This window comes from Sciurus vulgaris (assembly GCF_902686455.1).
Source record: "Sciurus vulgaris genome assembly, chromosome: 12".
In the NCBI taxonomy this organism is placed as follows: Eukaryota; Metazoa; Chordata; class Mammalia; order Rodentia; family Sciuridae; genus Sciurus; species Sciurus vulgaris.
In genome coordinates this window covers 29,403,561-29,425,073 of record NC_136473.1, presented here as the reverse complement: position 1 = coordinate 29,425,073, position 21,513 = coordinate 29,403,561, and the positions used below count along the sequence as shown (strand labels likewise).

General features: G+C 37.6%; 1 protein-coding gene across 1 annotated transcript in view; it reads right to left on the bottom strand.

Moving 5' to 3' along the window:
- CUBN (cubilin) overlaps window positions 1-21,513 on the bottom strand; it is a 286,894-nt gene that overhangs the window by 24,286 nt on the left and 241,095 nt on the right. The window contains exon 59 of the mRNA XM_079108165.1: window positions 21,046-21,263. Within this exon, the coding sequence (XP_078964291.1) occupies window positions 21,046-21,263 (218 nt within the window). The remainder of the gene's footprint in view (window positions 1-21,045; window positions 21,264-21,513) is intronic.

Genomic DNA, 21,513 nt, shown 5'->3' with positions numbered 1-21,513 from the left:
AGGCCCTGAGTCACCTCCTTATCACTCAGACATGGTTGCTTAGAAAACTGAGTAACCACATTTGGTTCTATGTACATTTTTGGAACTGTTTGTGTGATTTATTGAAGCATTTCCCAACCTTGAAAAATCCAATTTTCTACAAAATCAAGTATTTTGCACAATGAAACTGGTGGAAAATGTGAGCATATTTTACTTTTATGTTCCGCTTTTATGAACACTGCAAGACACAAAACTGAATTTATGAAGATTTACCCAACTCCCCAAGATAATTGGGTCCCAACACATTTTTTATTCAAAAAGTCTGACAGAAAGAGGCTGAGAGGCATTTAACACTACAGTCTAGGTTATATTAAACCACACTCTCTATTTGATTTTTTTTTTTTTCTTTTCCCAAATCAGGGGCAAAGAGAAAGCTCAAGAAGAAGAACTTCGCTGGGGAAAATATTTTCTACTTTGAAATAAAAAATCTGTAACAATAAAAATACGAGAGATAAAGAATACTCTAAAGATGTCTACACCACCTGCAATAGAAATATACAGAACAACATCTTTAGAATATTGGATTTAGCTTTGTCCATTCCACAACCTAAGGAAGAGCCTGAGAAATGATGTAAGAAAAGCATAAAGAGAAGTAAAACTTAATGACAATTTCAAAAGAAACAATGGGTAAGAATGTTAAGGTTTGAAAATGAGGTGTCTCCACTCCCCACTACAAAGAAAAGCTCCTGTGTTAATTTAGGAAATGAAAGAATTAGTTTATGTGAGCCATAACCTAATCAGTGGATTAATTCATTTGATACTGATTTGAAAGGACTACTGCGCTCAGTGGTAACTGTAGGTGGGTGGGGCATGGTTGGAGGAGGTGGGTCACTGGGGTATGTCCTTGGGGATTGTATCTTATTTCCCAGGCTGCCCCCCCCCACACACACACACACCCTCTTTCTTTCTTTCTCTGCTTCCTGGCTACCATAGGTGAGCAGCTTTCCTCTGCCATGCTCTTTGGTCATAATGCTTCATTTTGCTTCAGGCCTAGAGCAATGGAGTCAGTTGACCATGGACTAAACCTCTGAAACCATGAACCCAAATTAAACTTTTCCTCCTCTAAGTTGTTCTTGTGCAGGTATCTTAGTCACAGTGATGAAAATGGTACTAACACAATGAATCAAACTCAAAACAGTCACAGTAGAAACAGGGATTAAATTGGTGCTCAGAGGAACATTCATAAAGCTAGTATTCTACACAAATAAAGGTCATTACCATTTCCAAAGTTAAATTCCACTGTCATTGGCCTTCTATCTCTATTTCATTCCAATTATTCATCTGGTAAAGTTGAGGGATTGCTTTCAACATTAGGGTGCACTAAGATGTTGTACTTGGATCTTGGTGGGAAATGTAAACAATGGCAACCCTCCTCCATCCTGATCACATATCCAAAGGATGGAAAATGTGTGGAGTTGCTTTCACTATAGGTGCTTTCTTTAGTAGGTTAGGTTGTCCTCTCCATAGCTTCTAAGTCAGTTAAAACTATAGAGTATTTGCATAGTCACCCATTTTCTGAAGTTAAAAGATCCAATCACTGACATCCACATTCAGTATTTAGAGAGAAAATTATTCTGAAACTAAGTAATAAATGTTGCAGCACTATGTATTGCTAATGATTCTGCTCATATAAATCATGTCTGTGAACTACTGAAAGAACTGGTGTTCGAACAGCTTTTACTCCATCAGAAACTGCTACTTAAGAAAACCATTCAAGCTTATTGGCATGCGAGCAGAAAAATTACTTAGGATATAATGAAATGATGAATTAATTTATTTATTAAATATTATTTTAATATTCAAGTAAGTATGTTTAGGATTGAAGTAGAAAAAGATAAATGGTAGTCCATTAGAATTGACAACCAAGATAAATAATAATGATATGATTTCGAGAGTGATCTATGTTCTTAAAGAAGCAGGCCAAGACTTGTAGTTTTGCAAGAGGGGAGAGGTTATTTCAGGCTATGGGGATCTAGAATATTCCAAGGAGGAGGTAACATTTGATCTGCAGGATAAATAGAATAAGACCAGGTAGGAACAGGATTGAGATAGGCAATTCCAGGCTGAAAGGATATGACCAAAGGTTAAATAGACTTGAATTTATATTTTATGCATAGGAAGGCATGATTCTGTCTGAAAAAGCAATAAGAAACATGAAGGATAAAAACAAGGATGAGGATTAAGACATGTGCATCAGTTATTCCATAGAGGGTCTCAAAGGCTTCATCACAGAATTTGGAATTTGAACTTCAGATTTTATTCTGTGGATAATGGAGATCCATTTGGAATGTTTATCAGAAGAGTGTTAGGAACAGAATACACTTTCTAATCAAGTTTGAGCTAAAAATTAGTCTGTTCGCAGTATTTTACATGGAAGGGAAAGGAACTGGAGGAGATGAGACCAGTTAAGAGGACACTGCGCAGTGTGAGCTAGAGGTGACAAGGGACAATGAAGAGTTAGAGATCTATATGCACTATTCTATTAACATATCAACTTCAAAACTAAATGTTGTTCTCTAGTAGTTCCAGCTATAGATTTTATTACTACTTGTTTATTAGTTGATGCCAAAAAGTTAATAAGGGTAGTAGTATATAATCATACTTGGTCACAGTAAAAGCCATTATGCAATGATTATACAGTCGTAATTAAAACAGTGCCATAAGGCAGACACACCCTCATTCCACAGAATCCCATTACAAGAATCCTTAATTTGTTGGCACACACTGCCATGTACTGAATAGTAAATTGGCCTCTTTCTAATTCTTCAGTGCCTCCATCTTTTAGTCTTTCTGTTTGCAGTGTTCCTGAATGAACAGAGTTCATTTTTCAGACCTCTCCACACCAGGCTTTGACATATGACTCACTTTAGACAATGAGTGTTAGTGGTCATGAGGGAAGCAGAGGCCTTAAATGTGCTTATTGGTTTGTTTGTTTGTTTTGAGCAAGGCATTTTGTGCTCCTGTGATCCACTAAGAGATCAGACCCTGGTAACTGCTGGTCCAAAGTGAAAGTGGACTCATGTGAAGCAGACCTGAACCCTGTCTGAATATGACGACCAAGTATGGCCAACTGACAGACAGGAACAGAGGCAAGCAAGCTAGTCTGCAGACCCCTACGAGATAAAAATAAATGCTTTCAGGCTGGGGAGATAGCTCAGTTGGTAGAGTGCTTGCCTTGTAAGCACAAGGCCCTGGGTTCAATCCCCAGCACCGCAAAAAATAAATAAAAATAAATGTTTTCATTATAAGCCAATGGCTTTTGGATGGTCAGAGCCAACCAATACACGGACAAATGGCTTGTCTGAGTTATCAAATTAAAATGTAGCACATTGCTTAATTCATAAATTATACACACAGAATAAAGATAGAGAACTAGCAACAGCATCAGAAACTCCTGGCCAAAAGAGTCAAATAACCAAAGTGAAAACAGTATTCTGTAAGTGAATTAATGTTCGTGTAGTGCTGGAAATGCAGGCACTGACTTCCCTACTGTAGTGTCTGAACAGTGCAGCTGCTCCAGGTGTCTGCTCCTCCTTTGGCAAAATGGAAATGCAAGGGCACATGTCTGTGGGGAAACATAAAGATCAATATAACAAAAGAAGGTTACTTCACCCCAAAGTGCTGCTGCCACATTACTATTTCTGTATTTCAATGACAGCAGGATAATATGGGGAGAACGCTATGAAAAGGAGTCCTATCATAAAACACACACACACACACACACACACACACACACACACACACACGTTTGCTGTACGGCTATTTTGTCTTTTTCTTTCTTTCTTTCTTTTTAAACTCCTTCTCCTCCTTCTTTTCTTTTTGGTATTGGGGACTGAACCCAGGACCTTGTGCATGCTAGGCAAGCACTCCTTGTTGATATTTTGAAATCACCTCTTTCGCTGGTATAATGCATCTTAACCTTGATGTGCTCAGCATCCTAAATCCATCCTTTCCCCATCATTGCACATCTTTCTACCACGGGGACCGTGTTCGTCCCCCAGCACCTGTTTCACCAGCCAGGTTGTGTCAGAGCCCCTCTGACAACGACACACCCTGTGCCCACACAAAATCTCACTCTGTTCTTCTTCCCAAAAGAGCAAACATGTCACTCAAAAGAGCTATTTATTTAGAGAAAAAAAAATGTTTTGGCTACACAACTACTGGAAATATAAACCCATGAGAAGCAGTGAGAACTGGGTCCAGATCTACTTAATTAAAAATCAGTAACCGAATCCTAAATGATTTCCCTCCAATAATTAAAACTCAGAGTGAAGTGCAAACCAAGATCAATTTGATAAAGAAAGAAACAGTTATATCTAAGAGAAAACACCTTGGAGGCTTTAGGGGAGGAAGATACATTTTTAAGTAGGTACCTGTTTGAGGAGCTGACATTTTTGTGGCTGACTCTGCATGCGGCTGACATTTTATTGAGGTCTTTTGGAGAGCATCTCTATCAGTCCCTGGACAACTACTACTTAGGTGGCTGATGGCTCGCTGGACTTGCAGGTAAACATCAGCCTCATTTCAGGCACTTTCCTGTTTTCCAGCAACATCTATGACTCTGGGTCATAGTCTAAGTAGGCAGCAGCAAAGCACAGAAGCATAATAGAAAAGCACTTAAGGCTAGGGCCTGAGGGAAGTGGCAGCACAGCAAGAGAGCTTCATTTCAACCACAGGGAAGCAGGGCTAGATCTTCATAATCCTTGTTGCGAATAAACCTTACTGCAACTCTCAAAGCTGTGATAAACAACAGCTCCAAAGCAGTAAATTCATTTTAAAAATCAACTAGCATTCAGCTGAACCTGATTTCTTTTTCTCTTAAAGGACACAATTTATTCTATTACTTCTTACCCTCAAGCACGTACAGTATTTCCAGTATAATATTTATATCATGCAAGAAAAAAAATCTTAGTGGTCTTTGTAACATGAGTCGTTTCTTGGTTTCATGTTTAGTAACTTCACTCAATAGAATATTGCAGTTTAGATAGCCTAATTTGAGGTCCAGTCTAATGTAGCTTGGAATGTATATCTATTCCGGTAATATTTGGGAAGAATATCAATAAAATATTAAAAGAAAAGCAACTTGCTAAATGGAAGGTAACTTAAACAACTAATTAGTAGATATAGTCAACAGAAAAAGAGCAATATAAAGTACAGGTCCCCAGCTTACAATCGTTCAACTTATTATTGGTTTTAACTTAAAATTAGTGTAAAAATTATACATGTTCAGTAAAAACTGGACTTTGGTACTGTAGAATTTTGAATTCTTGTGTTTTCTTGGGCTAGTGACATAAGATGCAGTCCTCTCAGCTACTTGTCTATGAGGGTGAACAGCTAACACTCCACAGTGTACTGTCTTGCTGAGCTCTGACGTTCAGTAAGTTGGATAAATTAAATGTATTTTCAACCTACAATATGTTCCACTTACAATACGTTTATTGGAACACGGCCCATTGCAAGTTGAGGAAAATCTATATAGAGAACTTAGGAAATGGAGGATTTTATCATTACCTTCTAAATTGATTTTGCATTATTCAGACAGCACTAAAAATATCTCATATATGCATCATTTTAGTCCCAGGTAATTTAATGGGAACCATTCTTTCCAACTTTGAACCTTAAAAAGTGATTAAGCAAAATGATGTAATCATGTCAATTGATGTTGGAAAAAGATTTGACAGAATCCAGCACACAATTATGATAAACTCAGCAAACTAGGAATAGAAGGGAAATTTCTCAACTTAATAAAGGCATCTACAAAAACCTATACACCTCTAAGAGCATTCCACTTAGAAGTAGAAAACTGAAGTCTTTCCACTTATGATCAAGAATAAAGTAAATATATTTCTTTCTCACCACTCTGAGTCAGCATAGTATTAGAATTTTTGCCAATAATAGGCAAGGAAAAAGTGATATACAGATAGGAAAGGAAGAAATAAAACTAATACTATTTGCAGGTGTCATTATTATCAATGTGGGACATTCCAAGGAATATACAGAAATACCCTTACAACTATTAAAAATGAACTCAGAAAAAATTGAGGATATAAGATATTAAATAAAAATCAATAACATTCGTATATACTAGTAGTGAACATGTGGAAGCCAAAATTGAAAAAAACCTATCATTTATAACCATTTCAAAGGAAATGAAAGACTTAGCTACACATTTGTGTTAATTTTTCATCTCTGTGATCATAATACCCCAAAAGTCCAACTTAGAGAAGGAAAAGTTTATTTTGAGCTCATAGTTTCAGGGGTTCAGGCCTGACTCCATCAGTTTGGGTTGAAGGTGAGGCAGAACATCATGGTGGAAGATAGCTGCCCAGCTCATTACAGATGGAAGCAGAAAGAATGTGAGGTGAAGGGGACTCAGGGAAGATGAACCCTTCCAGGGCATTCCCCCAATGACCCAAGTCCACCAGACACACCTCACTGACCCAGAGTTACCACCTGACACAGTAGCCCTTTAAAATAGATTAGTTTACAGCTCTGATAATCTAATCATTTTATCTCTATTTCTGCATTGACACAGGACTTTTGGGGGGACACCTCACATCCAACCCATAACAATACCTAACTAAACATGTATAGGATCCATGTGCCAACAATTACAAAATGATAAAATAAATAAAAGAAGAACTAAATAAATTGACAGACGTATCTTTACATGAATTGGAGATGTTGATTCTCCCTGAATTGATGCATAGATTCAATGCACCTCCTACCAAAACCCAGCAAGGTTTAGCGGCAAACAAACATATTTATTTTAAAATTAATATGGAATGAACTTTAGCTTGCTAAAAACAATTTTGACAAAGAAAAATAATATGGAAAGAATTACTATACCTGATATAAAGTTTATTATGTAGGCATAGTAATCTGGACAGTGTGATAGTGGTGAAGAGTTAGGCTCATAGATCAATGGAACAGAATAGAAAACCAAGAAATAGACCCACACAAGTATGCCATTGATTTTTACAAAGGCGCTGAAGCAATTCAATAGGAAAAGGATAGTATTTTCAACAAATGGCATTAGAACAATTGGACATCCAGAGGCAAAGAAATTAACTTGAACCTAAACCTCAGACTTGAAACAAACATTAGCTCAAAATGAATCATAGACACAAGCAAAAAACATTAAAAGAAAACAGTAAAAAAAATGTTCAGAACCTCAAGGTAGGAAAAAAATTCTTAGATTTCATACCCAAAGACATAATCTATAAAATAAAAACTTATAAATTGGACCGCCTCAAAATTAAAAACTTTTGTCCTATGAAAGGCTCATTTGAGTAGATGTAAAGACAAGCTATAGACTAGGACAAAATAAGTACAAACTACATACCTGAAAAGAACTAGGAGAATACATAAAGAGTTCTCAAAACTCAACGGTGGAAAAGCACACGATTTAGTTAGAAATGGACAAAAGATGTTAAGAGATATTGCATTAAAGAAGATATGTGGATGTAAAAAAAATTACCAAAAATTTAATTAATTAACTAATTAATTAACTAATTAAAAAGCACATGAAAATTGCTCACCACTAGGGCAACACAAATTAAAACCACAATGAGATGTTCTTGCATACCACGATATCCACACTAAAACTAAACAATTATGGTAGCAAGAGCTCATTGTGGAGTAGAGTGCTCTGCAACTGGATAACCAAGGGAAGAATACAAATTTTTCCTAATCCAAATAATGGAAGCCACAAGACAGTGGAAAAGAATCTTAAAGTGCTGAATGACAATAAATGCCAAACTCGAATTCTACATGCAGAGAAAACAATTTTAAGACAAAATAATGTCAGGGAAAATAGTTACCAAAAATTTTGAAAATTTCCTGTTTAGAGAGAGCAGGATTAATAGTAGCATACTACTGAGTTGCCCTAAAATAGTTTACAGTATAAAAGAGGTGAAATTTATAAAATAAAACCAAGTATCCAATAGTTTTTAAATAATAATTTATACAAGGAAATGGAATTGTTTTATTGTTATGCACATATTCGTTTATACCTTGTGCACTTGATATTTCAGCTTTTATTACTCTGATATTGCAGCTTTTATTTCTTTTATTGATATTTGTTTAATAATAAAAGCAGGATCCGAGATGGTGGACTAGAGGGTGACTGCATCTCCAGTCGCTCTAGAACCCAGGATTCAAGAAGGGGAGGCATTGAAAGACTCGGACTAAAATAGAGCCACGGGGTGAGTCTCCCCCACCCGGTGAAGCTCGGCCTAGGCGGCAGGCCTGGATACAGGCAGTTTATTAGAGTAGGGCAGGGCAGCTAGAGTCTTCCCCAGGCAGCCCTGCACACTCTGGCGGTGGGCTCCTCCCACACAGCCAGCTTCTCGGAGCAGGCCCCCCAGTGAGAGCCTTTCCACACAGAGCCAGCTCCAAGCCCTGGAACCAGTAGCGGGCTAGGGGCAGCTTTCTTCAGAAGCACTGCATTATCAAGTTATTCCAAGACTTCAGGCTACTGAAGACTGGGAGGTGATACACTGGAAATCTACAGGGATACTATAAGCCAATTTATGAAATCTGCAATATCACAGAGTCCCACTGACATCTGATCAATATGAGAAAACAAGGGAAGAAAATGTCCCAAACAAACTTAGATACTATATCAATAAAACCCAATGACAGCACAGCAGAAGAAATGTCAGAAAGGGAGTTCAGAATGTACATAATTAAAACAATCAGGGAAGCAAACGAGGAGATGAAAGAGCAAATGCAGGCATTGAAGGAGGAGATGAAAGAGCAAATGCAGGCATTGAATCATTTCAATCAATTTCAATTCAATTTCAATTGAATCACCAATCAACAGTTAAAAAAGCAAATATGGGAAGCAAGAGATCATTCAATAAAGAGTTAGAGATATTGAAAAAAAAACCAAACAGAAATCCTTAAAATGAAGGAAACAATAAACCAAGTTAAAAACTCCATAGAAAGCATAACCAATAGGATAGAACACGTGGAAGACAGAACCTCAGATATTGAAGACAAAATATTTAATTTTGAAAACAAAGTTGACCAAACAGAGAAGATGGTAAGAAATCTTGAACAGAATTTACAAGAATTATGGATATCATGAAAAGGCCAAATTGAAGAATTATTGGGATTGAGGAAGGCTTAGAGAAACAAACCAAAGGAATGAACAATCTATTCAATGAAATAATATCAGAAAATTTCCCAAATCTGAAGAATGAAATGGAAAACCAAATACAAGAGGCTTATAGGACTCCAAATACACAAAATTACAACAGACCCACACCAAGGCACATTATTATGAAAATACCTAACATACAAAATAAAGACAGAATTTTAAAGGTTGTGAGAGAAAAGAATCAAATTACATTTGGGGGAAACCAATATGGATATCAGCAGATTTTTCAATCCAGACCCTAAAAGCTAGAAGGGCCTGGAAAAAAATTTTTCAAGCCCTGAAAGAAAATGGATGCCAACCAAAAATCTCATACCCAGCAAAACTTACTTTCAGATTTGACGATGAAATAAGATCCTTCCATGATAAACAAAAGCTAAAGGAATTCACAAAAAGAAAGCCAGCATTACAGAACATTCTCAGCAACATATTCCATGAGGAAGAGATGAAAAACAACAAAGCAAATCAGCAATGGGAGGAACTAGCCTAAAGGAATAGTCAAATAAAGGAGAAACCAAATCACGTCAAAAACAAAAATGAGTCAAATGACTGGGAATACAAATCATATCACAATAATAACCCTGAATGTTAATGGCCTGAATTCATCAATCAAAAGACATAGACTGGCAGATTGGATTAAAAAGAAAAATCCAACAATATGCTGCCTGCAAAAGACTCATCTCATAGGAAGAGATACCCATAGACTAAAGGTGAAAGGATGGGAAGAAACATAACATGCACACGGACACAGCAAAAAAGCTGGAGTATCCATCCTCATTTCAGATAATGTGGACTTCAAGCCAAAACTAGTCAGAAGGGATAAACAAGGACATTACATACTGCTTAAGGGAAGCATAAATCAGCAAGACATAACAATCTTAAATATCTATGCCCCAAACATTGGTTCATCCATGTAAGTCACACAAATCCTTCTCAATTGCAGAAATCAAATAGACTACAACACAATAATACTAGGCAATTTTAATACACCTCCCTCCCACTGGATAGATCTTCCAAACAAAAATTGGATAAAGAAACCATAGATCTCAATAACAAAATCAACAATTTAGACTTAACCAACTTATATAGAATAAACCATCCAACAAAGAACAAATACACTTTCTTCTCAGCAGCACATGGATCCTCCTCTAATATAGACCATGTTTTATGCCACAAAGCTACTGTTAGCAAATACAAGAAGATAGAGATACTACCTTGTACTCTATCAGATCATAATGGATTGAAATTAGAAATAAATGACAGAATAAAAAACAGAAACTTCTCCAATACCTGGAGATTAAATAATATACTATTATATGATGAATGAATAACAGAAGACATCAGGAGGGAAATAAAAAAAATTCTTAGAAGTAAATGAGAACAAAGACACATCATATCAAAATCTCTGGGACACTATGAAAGCAGTACTTAGAGGAAGATTTATTTCATGGGGCGCATTCAACAAAAGAAGTAGAAATCAACAAATAAACGACTTAACACTACAGCTCAAAGCCCTAGAAAAAGAAGAGCAGACCAACACCGAAAGTAGTAGAAGACAGGAAATAGTTAAAATCAGAGCCAAAATCAATGAAATTGAAACAAAAGAAACAATCAAAAAAATTAACAAAATAAAGAGTTGGTTCTTTGAAAAAATAAACAAAATTGATAAACCCTTAGCCACACTAACAAAGAGAAAGAGGGAGAAAACTCAAATTAATAAAATTCGGAATGAACAAGGAAATATCACAACAGACACGAGTGAAATGCAAAACATAATTAGAAGCTATTTTGAAAATCTATACTCCAACAAAACAGAAAACCTCGAAGACATCAACAAGTTTCTAGAGACATATGAATTACCTAAACTGAACGAGGAGAACATACACAACTTAAATAAATCAATTTCAAGCAATGACATAGAAGAGGTCATCAAAAGCCTACCAACAAAGAAAAGTCCGGGACCAGATGGGTTCTCAGCCGAGTTCTACAAAACCTTTAAAGAAGAGCTCATTCCAATACTTCTCAAAGTATTCCATGAAATAGAAGAGGAGGGAACCCTCCCAAACTCATTCTATGAAGCCAATATCACCGTGATACCTAAACCAGACAGAGACACATTGAGGAAAGAAAATTTCAGACCAATATCCTTAATGAACATCGACGCAAAAATTCTCAACAAAATTTTAGCAAATTGCATACAAAAATATATTAAAAAGATAGTGCACCACGATCAAGTGGGTTTTATCCCAGGGATGCAAGGTTGGTTCAACATCCGGACATCAATAAATGTCATTCACCATATCAACAGACTAAAAGTTAAGAATCACATGATTATTTCATATTCAATATCGTTCTTGAGACTCTAGCCAGAGCAATTAGACAAACCAAAGAAATTAAAGGGATACGAATTGGAAAAGAAGGACTCAAATTATCCCTGTTCGCTGGTGACATGATTATATATTTAGAGAATCCTGGAAAATCCACCAGAAAACTCTTAGAACTCATATGTGAATTCAGTAAAGTAGCAGGTAACAAGATTAATGCTCATAAATCCAATGCATTTTTATACGTAAGTGATGACTCTTCAGAAAGAGAAATTAGGAAAACTAACCCATTCACAATATCCTCGAAAAAAATAAAATACTTGGGAATCAATCTCACAAAAGAGGTGAAAGACCTCTACAATGAGAACTACAGAACACTAAAGAAAGAAATTAAAGAAAACATTAGAAGATGGAAAGATCTCCCTCCCATGTTCTTGGATAGGCAGAATTAATATTGTCAAAATGGCCATACTACCTAAAGTGCTATACAGATTCAGTGCAATTCCAATTAAAATCCCAATGATGTACCTTACAGAAATAGAGCAAGCAATTATGAAATTCATCTGGAAGAATAAAAAACCCAGAATAGCTAAAGCAATCCTCAGTAGAAAGAGCAAAGCAGGGGGTATCACAATACCAGATCTTTAACTATTACAAAGCAATAGTAACAAAAATGGCATGGTATTGGTACCAAAATAGAAAGGTAGATCAATGGTACAGAATAGAGGACACGGACACAAACCCAAATAAATACAATTTTCTCATACTAGACAAAGGTGCCAAAAATTTGCAATGGAGAAAAGATAGCCTCTTCAACAAATGGTGCTGGGAAACTGGAAAACTGGAAAACCATATGCAACAGAATGAAATTAAACCCCTATCTCTCACCCTGCACAAAACTCAACTCACAATGGATCAAGACCTCGGAATCAGACCAGAGACCCTGCATCTTATAGAAGAAAAAGTAGGTCCAAACCTTCAACTTGTTGGCTTAGGATCAGACTTCCTTAACAGGACTCCCATAGCACAAGAAATAAAAGCAAGAATCAACAACTGGGATAGATTCAAACTAAAAAGCTTTCTCTCAGCAAAGGAAACTATCAGTAATGTGAAGAGAGAGCCTACAGAGTGGGAGAATATCTTTGCCACTCATACTTCAGACAGAGCACTAATTTCCAGAATCTATAAAGAACTCAAAAAACTCTACACCAAGAATACAAATAATCCAATCAACAAATGGGCTAAGGAAATGAACAGACACTTCACAGAAGAAGATGTACAAGCAATCAACAGATATATGAAAAAATGTTCAACATCTCTAGTAATAAGAGAAATGCAAATCAAAACTACCCTAAGATTCCATCTTACCCCAATTAGAATTGCGATTATGAAGAACACAAGCAATAATAGGTGTTGGTGAGAATGTGGGGAGAAAGGTACACTCATACATTGCTGGTGGGGTTGCAAATTAGTGCAGCCACTCTGGAAAGCAGTATGGAGATTCCTCAGAAAACTTGGAATGGAACCACCATTTGACTCAGCTATCCCACTCCTTGGCCTATACCCAAAGGACTTAAAATCAGCATACTACAGAGATACAGCCACATCAATGTTCATAGCTGCTCAATTCACTATAGCCAGATTGTGGAACCAACCTAGATGCCCTTCAGTTGATGAATGGATAAAGAAACTGTGGCATATATATACAATGGAATATTACTCCACCATGAAGAATGATAAGATTATGGCATTTGCAGGCAAATGGATGAAATTGGAGAATACCATGCTAAGTGAGATAAGCCAATCTCAAAAAACTAAAGGACGAATGATGTCGCTGATAAGCGGATGAGGACATATAATGGGGGGTAGCAGGGGTTAGCGTTAGTGTTAGGGTTAGGTTTAGGGTTAGGGATAAGGAGGGTGGTAAGAATGGAGGAAGGAAGGACTGTATAGAGGGAAAAGAGGGGTGGGAGGGGTGGGGGGGAAAGGAAGAAAAATAACAGAATGAATCAAACAACATTGCCCTATATAAATTTATGATTACACAAATGGTATGCCTTGTCTCCATGTACAAATAGAGAAACAACATGTATCCCATTTGTTTAAATAATAAAAAATAATAATAATAAAAGCATTATTATTACTTTTATTTAATGGTGACAGGAATTATTTTCCCACTTCTCAAGACTTGCTAAGTGATCTTGACAAGTCACTTAATTTCTTTGCGATTTAGTACCCCAATCTGTACACTGAATTGATATGACCAGCATGCTGATCAGGGTTATACGATAAAAAAAATAAAAATTTCTAAATTTTTTTAGTAAGAAACTTTGCTAAGTTGGAGGCCATAATTTGGAGGTTCAGATCTTTGGTAATACAGAGATTTGTTACTCTTATATTCCAAAGTAATTTTACTTTTCATAGCTGAGCTCTTTACCATTATGCCATGCAAAGCCTACAAGGAGAGATATGTCACTTGTCTGTCACTGACACCAAAAAGATAATGGGCTTTTAATATGTGACTGTGTGTGTATACTATTTATGAATATATATTTATCATGTTGTAACAAATTACATTTATAACATACAATTTATTATTTATATAAATATGTAACAAATATATCATAAGCATACATGTACTATAAAATATAGTACATAATATACTTATAGGAATATAAATATTTATTAAGGTTATATACTATTTGCATTACAAATATAACAGTATAAATATATAATTAATCTGTTATATTAATAAAAAGTATAGTTTATGTAAAATATTTTCTCCTTTCCTATGGAAAGGAAGAAACTTAACAACTGCTACAGTAATATGCAACATTTATCCAGTAATAGTATGTTACTAAATATTAGTGTATTACTAAATATGCAATTCAGGATGGGTACCAATAGGCATGCTATGAGGAGATAGCCAGCAGCGTCCAGTGAGAAGATGAACATGAAGAGAAGCAGCTCTACCCCAAAGACAAGGAAAGCTGTTACTGGTCTTTCAGGAAGCTCATCCCCAGGCCATCTCTTCCTCCCTGGGTGATTTTATCAAATGCCCCAGAAACCATGTAGCCTGATTAGGAAAAGCGTGTCTGGGAGACAGCCCAAACTAGCACAAAGCTTGGCTTTACCTCTTACAAATCCTTGGACCACAAACAGATTACTTAATCTCCTCAATTCCTATTTCCTCCTTTGTCAAATGGGGTACTTCCTTTCTCATGGGGTAGTTGTGAGGATTAGATGAAGTCATCTATGAAAGCAGCTTAGACTACATCTGGAGCAGAGTAGACGCCCGGTGACAGGCAGTCATCATCATTGCGCCCTGGGATTTTGTGACAGGTCTTCACTTGTGAGTGAGCATAACAAAGTCACCACACGGAGTTAGCAGATTTTTCATGTACTAGAACAAAGGAAGAACACAACTCCACAACACTAATATGTTTTTACTCTTAAACGATTCATTTATAACCACAGGATATTTGAAGATTTTTCTTACTGACTGTGTTTTGCTTTTACACTCCTGGGAACAGTACATCAGTACTAAGCCAACCTGAACAAGGGTGATGATTATTATAGGAAATCTATGGTTATGAATAATTTAAGCCCAAACATCCAGTTATCTGAGACAGAGTGGGTTTCATTTGAGGAGGGCTGGTGGGGCTTAGGTCATGCAGAACGTTTGCGCCCTGCTCTCATTATTGAATGTTTTCCAAGTGTTATCTTATATTCCACTAGTAACTCAATTTTATCTTAGCTTAGTCTCCACAATACCATCTGGTTTATTTTCCCAAGGACAGCCCTGTCCTTCAAGTACTGGTCTTGAAGCAATCTGGCCATTCTGAGGGACACAGACTCTGATATTTGAATGTTTATTAAAAACCTTTCCTTTCTTCTTGCTGATCTGGAATCTAACTCTAGGTTACTTGCTTTTGTAAGGTTTTGGTGAACTACATATTTGGTATTTTCTTTACCCCATTCCCACATTCTAAGCTAAGCAAAAAATTCTTTTCAATAAAAACCCACAGAGAATAAACTGCAGATAACCTTGTCTTTGGCATCATCCCCCTAGGGAAGTCTAATCAACAGTGAAAGTTACCAGGCTTAGAAAGGGCGGAAATAAGCTTAGTCTAGTTTCCTATAAATGGGTTTAGAGTTGCAGTTCATCTCCTTCTTAGACTTCATAAGAGGGAGAAAATGACATTAAGAAACCAGACAAATAACATTCCCTGGTTACTTTCGAGCAATACCCCCATTATTGCTAACCTTAGAGTTATGTGAGCAGTGGTTTATCAAATTATTCAAGTGGTAATTCAACTATTTTATTGCTCTTGTACTTCAAAAAGTCATGTGGGTTGACAGCTTACATCAGGCTGCCAAGAGGCACCCAGAGATACACACACATGTATTTTAAATGTTATTGAATATTTTATTCCTTATTCTTTTGTTGTTAGCTACACAATTTCAGAATGTCTCTAGAAGGTTAAACTTAGTACCACATCTGTGAAACTTAAATAGAAGCAGAAGTCTGGAGTTGACATGCTAGATTTTTCTCCATTTGTTGAGATATATTTTCCTTCTTTGTGGCCTCTGACTCTCCTCAGCTTCTCCCCCACCTCTATTCTTATCCCTTCTTACAAGCAAACCATTTTTTTCAATTCCCTCAACTTCCCCCCACCACTCCCAACTGTGTTCTTTTACTATGTTTGAAAGCTATATCCCAAATGTTAAGATAACAAGTAAAAATCTGGAGACCAAACACAGGACCCAAATGTTGAGCCTGGTCCACACTGTTCCTAACACTGGATAAAGGGATTCCATTTACCTCCCTGTACAACAACTCAACTATGTCAACCACATTGGATTTTGAAAATAAGTTGAATCAAGATATAATATATAATACATGGTATATGTCTCATAATAAAATATAATTTTGAAGTAGTCATAAATTACCCTTTTATTCTTTAATTCATTCATACAGTCAGTACTGATGAAGTAAAAATTATGTGCTAGGCCTCTGCAAGGTCTTAGGATTTAATGAGAATTTAGCTTTTGATTTCAGATTTAAGTTGTAAAATGCACTTGAGGACTTCATAATTAGATGTTGGTGCAAAGTGGGTGTGAAGGAAAAAGAAATCATTCACTTTGAAGAGCTACTGTTGAGAAGGGTGACTCTTTCCATTGCCCCCCTTCAGTCACCCTCCACGGGGGGTGGGGGTGGCGGGGTGGGCAGGTTGGAGTCTTATAGAAATTTGGAACTTTACCATTACTTTCTAACATGTTATCTTCCTCTTTGACAGCTAAGGTGCTTTACAGGAATTAGCTTTCTATCTTAAAAGACAGAAAGAGGCAATATTTCAGATTGATCTTTCTTAGTGGATAAAAATTGAGCTCAGAAATGTTGTAGGACTTTTCTAATGCCATCTTACCAGGCAGGGACATAATGAATCAACTGGATCATGGCCACTGAATCCTGATCTATAGCTCTCCCTTTGGGCCATATTTCTATCTTTGGTGGACAATGATTCAGTGTGTCCTTGTTAGACATGCGTTTTGATATTTTTGCCTTGATCTCATAGCAAAGGTTCAGAGTCTGACCCTAATGCCACCTGACTCGTTCTTCATATGACAAACGCCCCAGGTGATGGAAGAGAGTGGCCCCCATCCTCAGCACTTGGGCTGTGGGTAACAGGAGACTTAAAGTCCTGAGTCCTGTTCCCTACCACTGATGTCGCTTGTCCCTGACATGGATTGCTGTCTCCTTCTGGGACAGGACCTTGTCCTTCTATGATGAGTCATCCTGCAGGGGGCACTCTTCACTCTCCTGACTTAAATGCCTTAGAACCTACTTGTGCCAAGTTCGTTTGTGTGTACTGAAGTTCTGCTAAAGTGGTACAGAAGGTAATGTTTCAGGAAAAAATGAAATGACAATGATGCTGCCCAGGAAACACATGAACTTAAAATCCCCAGTCGGATCCTATAGCTAGAAGGTCAGCGTATAATGTGACCAGTGCGCCATGCAAAGACTAGCTGAGCAACGGCTTTGGCGTGAGAGCAGCCCAGTAAGAAAAAATGGACGTGACCATTAAAACCACACAAGTGCAAAGCACTTTGTGACACACAGCACAGAGTCACAGCTGAAGCGAATCTAGCAGAGGTTGCTAGATTAAAGGGTGCGTAAATTCAGTTCTGCCCTGCACGGCACATCTACTTCAGCCAAATCCACAGAACCAGTGGCTTTTTAAACTTTGTGAGATCACAGAGTCACTGGACATCTGATGAAAGCTAGGCACGTGGTCCAGAAAAATGCTCAGATGATAGGTCGTTTCAGTTTCACAGGTCCTTAAAGCCCCGTATGATCTTTTTTCTGGCTGTCAGTCATTCAGGATCAATCATCCATGTAGTGTTGAAATGCACAGGAAATTTGCATTATGGATAGATGTTAGCTCCTCAGTCACCCTTGCTTTGCTCTCTCCTCACCTCACATCCCACACTTGGGCTCTAACAGCAGGAATTCCATGACATTCTAATCAATATGCACATAGCAATTGGCAACTAGGGGATACGTCCACCAATTCATTCTGACCCACTACAATACAAATATAACAAACACCAAGGAGAACTTTGTGCATAAACACATAATTAAATAAACTGAGCTGTTTTCTGACTTTTGGAAAATTAAGGCAGATGTACATAAAATATTGCCAAGTGTGTAATCTTAACAGCAAAGCTGCAAAACTCCACTTGGGGGTTTAGTCAAGATAGAGCTAAATGGAAATGTTATAGACTCCGACCATCTCCTCTTCACATCAATTATTTACTCAGTGAGGATGTTCTTTTCTAGGTGAATTGAGAGCCTTGGAAATGAAAATGTGCTGTCTGGTCCACAAAGTTGCTTTCCCTTTTTTACAAGAAGGTCTGGGTGGTTTTAAACAGAGGAGCTCAAGGTGGAAGGTATATCCTATCAGCCACATCTAACTTGTGTTTATCCACTTCTGTAACTAAAAGATTACATAAACCCTTGAACTAAAGCTACTTTTGTTGTTGATTCCCCATTTCTTCATACAACCAATAAGAATGGAAAGTTATTTAAAATGATCTGTAAATGTGGGTTTTTAAAGCTTTGTAGGACCTAATACAAAGTTGTAATACTTAGATTTTTGGTTAAAAAATTTATCATTAAAGATTCATTAAAATCATGCCTTAAATATCTCCAAGCAGTCAATGGCACTTATACAAATGACAAGAGGTAAAAGTTCTCATGAAATACATTGGCAGCACAGTGCTAGTGAGTAATGAAATTCCTTTTCTGCTCCCTCCACTTCAACCTTTTCTCTAAGATCAAGGAAAACAGTAATTTACTCTAAGTGTTCAGTGACTCATGCAGGGACAATGTCCCTGACAGTGTACATTTTTTTGTTTCTGTGTTACTTTAGTTCAGTAAAATCACACTCAGTCTAAAGAAGTCTTCTGAGTAACTCAGAAAGACATGGTGATTTAATGAGGCTAGGGAGCCCTGGTTAAGGTGGGGGGCTTCGTGCCTATGACAGCAGTGTGCGGAGCTTCCGGGTGGCTATTTCAATGGAAAAAAATGAAACAACTCGAAAGCAGGCAGCAGAGCAAATGCAAACATACACCACGCCATTGGATTTTAAAGACTGTGCTAAAGGCAAGAATATGTGAGCTCTTCAGCGCCAGGTAACTCCAAAGGAAATTAATTTTCAAGGTACCCCTCTGTTAGGTATGCCACTTCTCTTAGACCACTCAATTAAGACAACTCTTGCCTGTCCATGAGACTTGCTCTCTAGTTACTGCTGACACAGCTAGGTAGGCTAGGCTGCAAAGTGATTTTCTGATACAATGTCATCTGCAGTTTATGGGGACACTTTCCAAACACAGATGTCTAACTCCTTCCTTCAGGAAACGCACGCGCACGCGCGCACACACACACACACACACACACACACACACACACACACACAAATGAACAGGCCAAATGTAAAGAAGTTTCAGGTAATCTGCTTTTGTGTCAGAGAGGTGAAGCTTACTCACATTTTGGGATAAAGAGAAAGAGTTGAGCTGGGTGTGGTGGCGTGTGCCTATAACCCCAGTGGCTTGGGATGCTGAGGCAGGAGGATCTCAAGTTCAAAACCAGACTCAGCAATTTAGTGAGGACCTAAGCAACTTAGTAAGACCCTGTCTCAGAATGAAACATAAAAGGAGCTGGAGATGTGGCTTGGTGGTTAAGGGCCTGTGGGTTCAATCTCTGGTAAAAGAAAGAAAAGGAAGAAAGGAAGGAAAGAGGGAAGGCAGGAAGGAAGGGAGGGAGGGACAGACACAGGGAGAATGAAAGAAAGAGGAAGGGAAGGAAAGGTTGATTGGAAAAGTGAGTCAGGATTATTGTTGGAAAGAGCACAGGGAAATTCAGGGAATTGTTAAGTTTAAGAACATTAATCACATTTATATGCAAATGGAAGAGTCAAAACACTTTCCAGAGTCAAATAGAAATTATGCCTTGATGTTATGAGTATAGATAAACAGAGACCCGATTATCTTTTATTTTAAATGATTCAAACTTCTAGGCCAACTTTATATAGATAATTATCTTACCCGCAGTGGCAATAAACTGGGCTGATATTTTCAATTTACCTTCACACCTAGCTTTACCTGCCACATCCTGATATTTTCAAGACCACTGTCTGCAGTCCAAATGGCTTCTCAAGCTTCGACTTGCTCCTTGATAGCTCCATTTAGATATCCAACAGGCCCTCAATCCTAAATGTACCAAAATAAACATGACATCTCCCCGCCTAAACTTAGTCTAAGGTACCACCACTCTACAAATCACCCCTACGAGCTGACTCCAACTCCCACATCCTGATGTAACATATCACCAGACTCCAAAAGCTGTACTTCTGATGGGTTCTACCTCCTCAGCCCCTGTGAGAGTTCTACCCCTTCCTCTGCCTCCTTTCCCACGTGCATTAGTTTAAGTCTCAGATATTTCCCATCAGAGTTTCTGTGAGAAGCTTCTTCCTTCTCAGGTTGTAGGGCCCTCCAGCCTTCTTTTTGGATAATCAGGTCTGGCCATAAGGTGGATAGTTAAAATTCTCCAAGACTCTTCCCCATTTTAGGGCAAAGTTGGTGAGGTCAATGGGGCCTTCCTGTTTTGATCTTTCTGTAGTTGATCATATGAAGTACGGGTCTCATCTAAGGGTGCTTGGGGAGGCCGATCTGCCTTTGTATGCTGGAGAGGTAAGTTTGTTTAATGGTGTTTTTTGTTGTTGTTTTCATTTTTGTCTTTTTTATTTTTTATTTTTTTCCTTTGTGTTTTTTTCCTTTTTGTGTGTTAGATTTTTTTTTTAAATCAACATACCTCATACATAATTTTTAAAACCAAGGCTTTATGCAAGATAGTCCTCTAGGCTTAAATGGAAAGTAACTGCAGTTAGAAAGGGGGGAAAAATTACAGCAGAACAGTAAGAGTCATTAAAAGATGCACAAGTGCAAAATTCTTACCTAATGTCTGCCGGAAAATTACCCTCCAGCCTCTTGCTGTTTGAAAAGAATCTGTCTTAAATACCAGGACCATGCTGTTATTGCTGCTCTTAACGGTTGGGGGGAGCTTGGAACCGCAGAATTTTCCAAGAAGGGGATCACTGGTGTTGGAACCATCATAAACCGCCAGGTAGTCATGGGAGCAGAAGGTGGAGGGAACCACGTTAAAATCGCCAAACCTGTAAAACCAACCTCATTAATGCTCATGTTCTCCGTTGGATGCCCATTAAATTGTACTTTTAGTCCTTCACACACACATCCCAAAAACTGATAGCACAATGCCTAAGCTTCACTTGGCAGGATTTTTTTTTTTTTTTCTGGTACCAGGGATTGCATTCAACTACTGAGCCACATCCCCAGTCCTATTTTGTGTTTTATTAAGAAACAGGGTCTCACTGAGATGCTTAGCACCTCACTTTCACTGAGGCT